Below are 8556 nucleotides of genomic sequence, written 5' to 3' on the forward strand. Positions count from 1 at the left end.
GCGAGGCTGTCTGTTATTCCGCCCTCTTGGTTGATTGTTTGATGTGGATTGTGAAACTGTTCCTTGAGTTGGCGCATCTGGTAATGTAGGCCGAGGCTGTCTGTTATTTCGCCCTCTTGGTTGATTGTTTGATGTGGATTGTGAAACTGTTCCTTGAGTTGGCGCATCTGGTAATGTAGGCCGAGGCTGTCTGTTATTTCGCCCTCTTGGTTGATTGTTTGATGTGGATTGTGAAACTGTTCCTTGAGTTGGCGCATCTGGTAATGTAGGCCGAGGCTGTCTGTTATTTCGCCCTCTTGGTTGATTGTTTGATGTGGATTGTGAAACTGTTCCTTGAGTTGGCGCATCTGGTAATGTAGGCCGAGGCTGTCTGTTATTTCGCCCTCTTGGTTGATTGTTTGATGTGGACTGTGAAACTGTTCCTTGAGTTGGCTCATCTGGTAATGTAGGCCGTGGCTGTCTGTTATTTCGCCCTCTTGGTTGATTGTTTGATGTGGGCTGTGACCCGGTTCCTTGAGTTGGCTCATCTAGTAATGTAGGCCGTGGCTGTCTGTTATTTCGCCCTCTTGGTTGATTGTTTGATGTGGACTGTGAAACAGCTCCTTGAGTTGGCTCATCTGGTGATGTAGGACGCTGCTGCCTGCTGTTACCTTTTGGGTATGAGCTTGGCTGTACTATTCGTTCACCACCTCCTGGTGATGTGTATCTTATATTTAAACTTGGTTGAACTGGTGGAAATTGTCCATCGTTTTGGAAGCACCTCGAGACGTTGTAAATATAGTCACAAGCTTGTAACTCTTCATTGTATGCTTGCTGAAGGCCACACTCTTGAACATAGGCAACGTCATCAGCACATTGAACGAAGCTGGTGCACCTGTCAGGATTGGGGTAAACGCCATTTTTCACACCTGTGCAACTAAACGTCGTTTGTCCCGCAGGAAGAATATTCAACCCAGAATAGCATTCTGGTACTAAGAACTTATATTCACACAGCTGCGTCGTTTCACTGAATACCAAGCCATTCACACATCTACGTGCGTGTGTCTGACTTTCTGTGCATTGATAAAATAGACTGCAATCCGTTTCGTCACGATACAAACCATCAGCGATTTCTTTACAAGAAAACGTTGGGTAAGTCAGTACTACTTCTTCTGATCCAAAGCCCAGACACTCTTTTACCTTATGTGGATAATCACAAACAACGTGTTCCTTGTCAAAAACAAGACCATCGTCACAATAATGGACAGAAACACTATCTATTGATGAGCACTGGTAGAAATACCTACAGTCTTCTAGATTTCTATACCAACCAGGTTCTTTAAAAGAACACGTGAAATTCAGGTAATTTGGAAAGACAAATTCTCCTCCATATTGACCGATCACGTTATTATAGATGCCTGTATCGCAGCCTGGTACATTCTCTGGATAATCACACCCATGTACTACAGGATTGTATGCAAGTCCCGAGACGCAATGCAGCACAAATATTCTTCCTTCATAACACTGGTAAAATAGCCTACAATCACCATCACTAGGATATAAACCATCTGGTAAGTCCTGGCAAACTCTGGGCACTAGAGTTAATTTCTGAAAACCATCAGCATATGTTTGTTGGTATTCGGGCTGTGTGTTGTCTACTGGGCTCTCTATTCTAGGCCTAGCTGAGGTAGCCACATCACGAGTTGGGCCAGAGGAATAGGCTGGTGAATTTGGCGATTGCGGGCTGTTAGCTCGCCGAGTTGGTTGTCGCAGAGGTCTGTTATTTCGTCTTTGTTGATTTGGTCTTGTTTGTTGTGAATCAGTTCGTTGCAGTCTGTGTTCATGCTGCACTATGTTGGCGCCAGCTGGTCTGCGCTTGGCTGTATGTACTTATACGTCTTTGTTGATTTGGGTGATGCTGTTGGTGTTCGTGAATCAGATTCACTTGGTCGAGTTGTGTCTGACATGGCCGTGGCAATATGTTTGCGGCCGTGGCTGTGATTATTTCGTTCTTTGTTTGATTTGGTCTTGCTTTTGTTGTGAATCAGCGACATTTGGTTCTATTGAGAGTGGCTGGGGCCGACTCCCGGCCGCTAGCGATTAAGTTTCGGGCGTCGGCCTGCCTGTATATATTTAGTTTTTGTTGATTGTTGTTCTTGTTATGTTGTGAATCAGTTCTTTGCAGTTGGCGGCCCTCGATGCTGGAGATGATTGTTGGGACGGGGGCTCGCTGGTATATGTTAGTGCGTCTCTCTGTGTTGACTTCCGCTCCCGGCTGATCTTGCTTGGGTCAATCAGCTCTCCTTCAAGGTTTGGCTCATCTGGCATATTTGGGCGTGGCTGCCGGCTCTCACTCTCATTTCGTTTTTGGCTCTCGATGCCTGTGTCTGTTGTTTTGTTTCGTCTTGACGAATCAGTTCTTTTGAGTCGGCTTCGAGTACGGATCTATGGCTAGGGCGCCAGTGTGGTCTTTGTGTATTATTTCGTCTTTAGTGTGAATTTGGTTCGTTCCCTCTCTCTTGGTGCAGCATCCAGTATCTATTCGTGACTGGCGCTCATCTAGATATGTTCTGGGGCGGCCGAGCAGCGGCGCCGTCGCCTGTCCAGGGGGCGCCCACCGGCTGGTCGTCGCTGACCACAGGGGCGACAACCGCTCGCACGCCGTCACTCACCCGTACTGGTCGGCCGCGTGTCCGTCTATTTCGTCTTCTCGTCTCATCTTTGCGGCTCACTTGCGGTTCTCTGTTGAAGTGTAATCCAGTTCTTTGAGTTGGCTCATTCATGGATATGTTGGGCGTCGTGGGCGCCGCGTGCCTCTGTCTTGACTGTTCGTCGTTGGTTTGATTGTTGGTCTTGTTTAGTGGCTCGAATCAGTTCTTTGCAGAGCTATAGTGCGTCGGCGGCTATCTTGGAGTAGTGTCGTGGGTGGGCGCGCTCAGCCATCCGCTGCCTGTAGACGCAGCCAGGCGACGGCCGTGTATTCATTTCGTTCTTTTGTTGATTTTGGTCTTGTGTTATGTGTGGATCTAGTCTCCTGTCGAGTCGGCTCATCTGGATATGTTGGCGTGCAGCGCTGGCAGTTATTATTTCTGTCTTGTTGATTTGGCGTCTTGTTTTGCTGGTCGAGAGCCAGTGTCGGTGTCGTGTCGAGTTTGTAAACCTGTCTCTGGCACTCACCTCGTTGGCCGGTGGTGGCATGCTCTCTCTATAGTCTGTCCGCGATTGGCCCGCGTTGATTTTGCGTCTTGTTTGTTGTGAATCGAGTTCTTTCAGGTTGGCTCATCTGGATTATGTTGGACGTGGCTCTCGTGTTATTTCGACTTTGTCTCGCGCTCTCTTGTAGCTTACTTCTTGCTCGCCTCAATCGTCAGCGTCTCTCTTCCTCTCGGCCTCATCCTGAATGATGTTTGGGCGTTGGCTGTGTGTTATTTCGTCTTTGTTGATTTGGTCTTGTTTGTTGTGAATCAGTTCTTTGAGTTGGCTCATCTGGATATGTTGGGCGTGGCTGTGTGTCATTTCGTCTTTGTTGATTTGGTCTTGTTTGTTGTGAATCAGTTCTTTGAGTTGGCTCATCTGGATATGTTGGGCGTGGCTGTGTGTTATTTCGTCTTTGTTGATTTGGTCTTGTCTGTTGTGAATCAGTTCTTTGAGTGGGCTCATCTGGATATGTTGGGCGTGGCTGTGTGTTATTTACTCTTTGTTGATTTGGTCTTGTTTGTTGTGAATCAGTTCTTTGAGTTGGCTCATCTGGATATGTTGGGCGTGGCTGTCCGTTATTTCGTCTTTGTTGATTTTGTCTTGTTTGTTGGGAATCAGTTCTTTGAGTTGGCTCATCTGGATGTGTTGGGCGTGGCTGTGCGTTATTTCGTCTTTGTTGATTTGGTCTTGTCTGTTGTGAATCAGTTCTTTGAGTGGGCTCATCTGGATATGTTGGGCGTGGCTGTGTGTTATTTACTCTTTGTTGATTTGGTCTTGTTTGTTGTGAATCAGTTCTTTGAGTTGGCTCATCTGGATATGTTGGGCGTGGCTGTCCGTTATTTCGTCTTTGTTGATTTGGTCTTGTTTGTTGTGAATCAGTTCTTTGAGTGGGCTCATCTGGATATGTTGGGCGAGGCTGTCCGTTATTTCGTCGTTGTTGATTTGGTCTTGTTTGTTGTGAATCAGTTCTTTGAGTTGGCTCATCTGGATATGTTGGGCGAGGCTGTCCGTTATTTCGTCGTTGATTTGGTCTTGTTTGTTGTGAATCAGTTGTTTGAGTTGGCTCATCTGGATATGTTGGGCGTGGCTGTCCGTTATTTCGTCTTTGTTGATTTGGTCTTGTTTGTTGTGAATCAGTTGTTTGAGTTGGCTCATCTGGATAGGTTGGGCGTGGTTGTCTGTTATTTACTCTTTGTTGATTTTGTCTTGTTTGTTGTGAATCAGTTGTTTGAGTTGGTTCATCTGGATATGTTGGGCGTGGCTGTCTGTTATTTCGTCTTGGTTGCTTCGCTGATGTTGTCGAGCTCCTTACACCTTGGTTTGCTTGTTGTGAAACAGTCTTCGCATTTCTATTGTCGATACCAGTAGGGTAAGGTAGCTGTCGCGGCGTAAGCTGCGATTCAGTATTCGGGGACTCCTTATGCCCAGTCCTTACGATTGTTTCTTGTTGACGTTGAGTATTTGTATTCTGAAATGAAACTGCTATGTCGACAGGTTGAGCGTAAGTTGGTTTATGCTCCTTAGTCGGTAACGCAGTGCTAATCGAGCTTGTGTCTACATTGATTCGTTGACCCCGGCTTAACAAAAAAGGGCTTGATGTGCCCACTGATCGTGATGGTTCCTCCTCTGTGTGGTGTTCAACTAAATCTTTACGAATCGACGGTAGAGATTGGACTGAAACGTCTTGAGCATGCTGCGCCACCCTTGATTCCTCTTCTTGCTGTCTTCTACTAGGTGCACTGGGTTGGTTTTCTGTAGCCGCACCTACACAGGGAAAGCTATGTTTAGATGATATACCTATATGGAGCAATTATATTTATGAGGTAGGAGAAAAATTGAGAAGTAAATCAAATCAGGGACATGCTGTGACCTTCCATTCCTCTCTACGCCTCTTTTGTGACTTGTGCATGCGTCGAGAATTATACTTGTTTTTTTTGTTCTATGATTGTCAGGTAATTTGGAAGGAAGTTTGCATTGTTTTGAGTATCTAAAATACGATTTCCCTTTTAGGAACTGCTCTAAATGCCGAGGATAGGGATTATGAGATGTTAGCTACTTACACGAAGGAGGCGCAAACTCCGCCCCAGGCAGTTCTTTAGTCGCCCATAAATTTGTCGGTTCAGTAATAGACCTTTTCTCGCCCCATATGACGGGTCCCACCTGTCACAAGAAATTCAATAGAAACTGAACTGAAACATTTGTAATTTAGTGTATAAATATAGATTAGAAGTAAAACGCTCGTACACCAATGAAGCTATAAATGAAAATATATTAATATAAATAAAATCTTGCCAAACAAATTGTGTTTGTGCGTGCGTGCCTGCATGTGTGTGCGTGCGTGCGTGCATGTGTGCGTGGGGACACAACGTAGGATATTGCGGATTACTTACGGAAACATTTTCTTGAACAACGATGCGAAGCCATCACTGGGATATTCTTATACTTTCACACACACACACACACACACACACACTACACCCACACACACACACACACACAGCCTCTGCATGCACACCACAACACACACAGCGACACACAGCACACACACCACGCACACACACGTGTAGCGACCAGACACAGCCACACACACACCACACACACACAGCACACACCACACACACAGGGTCACAGCACAGCGGAGAGAGAGACACCACTCGCACACGCACACACACACACACACACACACACACGGAGAGAGAGACACCCACTCGCACACACACGCGCACACGCACACGCACGCACGCACGCACACACACAGAGACACAGGCACACACACACAGACACGCGCACTCGCACACGCACGCACACACGCACACACACAGAGACACAGGCACACACACACAGACACACGCAAACGCACGCACGCACGCACGCACGCACGCACGCACGCACGCACGCATGCACGCACACACCAACACACACGCGCACATACGTGTGTGTTACGTGCACGTCACGTTAAGTTACAATGTTTAAATTATTGAGTTCTGGTCCGTGAGATTTATTTGATATAAATCTACCCGTACATTAAGTCATTAATAATACACATATAACCTGTAAGTTCATAATTATATTTATGATTCTATCATATTATGTTTACGATTAAAGTCCCTGTCGTTCTATTAATTGAATAAATATGCGGATAATTCTTTGCTTACTATTGGCGACTTTCGCATTCGACTCCAGGCATCGGTGCTCACGCTCATGGGCTCATAACCATACCTGGCCGCCAGACAAGGTTTTGTGTCCATCGTGCTGCTGGTCCAATAGTTAAACGTTCCGTTTACGTTCAATGTTGCCTCTGATAAATCCTACGGATTAAAATTACTATTAGCATATCTATATTACAGGAGCTATAGTTGACAAAAGATTGTTTTCAGTTAGAATTACAGACGAAATGGCTGTAAACAAATGGCGAATTAGCTCAAAATAAATCGCCGTCGTCTACAGATTGCAGCTAATTATATGGATAACTGTGGTTTCATCGAATTATATGCAATAAAGATTTAATAATAACAATAATAATAATAACTAATTTTAAATAATGTTAATTTGATAACAGATATAGCTTTATTCTCGAGCGCTATGACATTAATTCTGGCTTTAAACAAATAAATGAATAAATAGTTATATAGTGTACGCACGAGCATATTGGTTTGAAGGCATGACACTGTTGCAATATTCGCCTGTGGTCGAAGTGTAAGCTGTATATCACTATCTTGAGCAGTACACGACACATCACATGTGAAGTTGACTGTCACGATCGTATGATACCGCAATCGCATGTTGTTCATTTGAAATAGCCACATCGGTGAAACTACGAAACCAAATCGACTCTCGTAGGGCTTTGTTCGGTTGGCACAAGAGTCCGTGTGGTCGTTAATGAGTCCAATATTTCCCTGTGTTTCCATGTAGACTCTAGTTTGGTTGACTGTTTTTGCGTCATTCTTCTGCGTCAGTCGGTAAGCGAGGATAGAACCAATGTAGATGGGACTGCCCATGACGTTTGCGGTCACTGTCATCTTATTGAGCATTTTTACGTTGTTAGATGACGTCTGTTTGCCGGCAAACATATTCGAGAGAACATTGTATCTAGCGTTGGGGATTCCAGCCGTCGCAACAGCAGAACAATGGCGACGCTTCTTGTAAGTGTTGATGTCGTAGGAGAACTGCTGGTCTGGGAAGCACAGGCCACTGAATGGTTGACCACCCCAGTTGGAGCAAGTAGAATCAAACACTGGCGCAGAGTCCGTAGATGCATAGCGCTTTACTCTTTCGTTTCCTGTCTCGAAAGTGCTTCCGTTACTGTTGTCGGCATACTGAACCGATGCGGATGGATTGATACCGCGATTACCCTGCCGTGAAAAATATACAAAGATCTGCTCTTGTATGCATGTATACATGGGAGAATAAGTTTGTTTCTCTTTCAGTAGAGTATCAATGGAGGTAGAGTCACGAGCGGAACAGCCGTTAGTCGTGTCATCCGTCAGCATCGTCATCACTGCCGCCATCTCCTCGCAGTTGGCATTTTCAAACAGTCTCCGAAAGATTTCCTGGGACTCTGTGCTGCACAATTGCTTTCTCATTGCATATATTATTGCAAACCTCACTGGGTTCCCTGCTTCGCATTTCTGAAACACATCCTGTAAAATACAAATAATTTTGCAATAATTATTCACGCAGTCGTGTAATCGATTATAATAGATGATCAATAATATCACTAGCTGATGTTATCATTTATTTAACTGTCTAGCATTCTCAATGTATTACATAGCTATGCATTAACTCATTAAGTCCATTGTCCTGTTTTGAACATTCTACATCAGCGGTGTATACTATATTGCTTATAATCAGACAAACTGGTATATTTGTCTTGTATGCAGACATTTATTAGACAAACCTGTAATCTATGCAGGGAGGCTGGCTTTCCAAGATTGCCGATCGCGTGGATGATGTCCAGACCACGTGCATGATCGCTACATATCGGTTCAATGTCATGAAGGCGACGAAGAAGAACTTGTTCGACTGCACTCGTTTGTTCTTCGCTAATCGACGGGCTTCCCGCGACAGCACCCAGCGTCAGCGTCAGATGTGCTGTGAGGTAAAGCCAGAATAGATAGGCAATTATATATAGATATGTATTATAATCTATCTATCTGTCTATCTATCTAGCTATCTATCTATATATCTATCTATTTATCTATCTATCGATCGATCGTGTGTGTGTGTGTGTGTGTGTGTTCGTGCGTGCGTGCGTGCGTGCGTGCGTGTGTGCGTGCGCGCGCGCGTGCGTGCGTGTGTGCGTGCGTGCGGGTGTGTGGGTGTGTGTGGGTGTGTGTGTGTGTGTGTGTGTGTGTTTGTGTGTGTGTGTGTGTGTGTGTG

At 45.3% G+C, this 8556-nt stretch overlaps 1 protein-coding gene across 1 annotated transcript in view; it reads right to left on the reverse strand.

The window, feature by feature from the left end:
• The window catches only part of LOC106812898, a 20040-nt gene that overhangs the window by 2612 nt on the left and 8872 nt on the right, over positions 1-8556 (reverse strand). The window contains exons 12-16 of the mRNA XM_014816902.1: positions 8075-8268; positions 6819-7817; positions 6333-6485; positions 5238-5337; positions 3409-4941 (exon numbers count right to left, since the gene is read on the reverse strand). Coding sequence (XP_014672388.1) covers positions 3409-4941; positions 5238-5337; positions 6333-6485; positions 6819-7817; positions 8075-8268 — 2979 coding nt within the window. The remainder of the gene's footprint in view (positions 1-3408; positions 4942-5237; positions 5338-6332; positions 6486-6818; positions 7818-8074; positions 8269-8556) is intronic.

The sequence above is a fragment of the Priapulus caudatus genome, unplaced genomic scaffold (genome assembly GCF_000485595.1).
Source record: "Priapulus caudatus unplaced genomic scaffold, Priapulus_caudatus-5.0.1 Scaffold698, whole genome shotgun sequence".
NCBI classification, from domain to species: domain Eukaryota; kingdom Metazoa; phylum Priapulida; class Priapulimorpha; order Priapulimorphida; family Priapulidae; genus Priapulus; species Priapulus caudatus.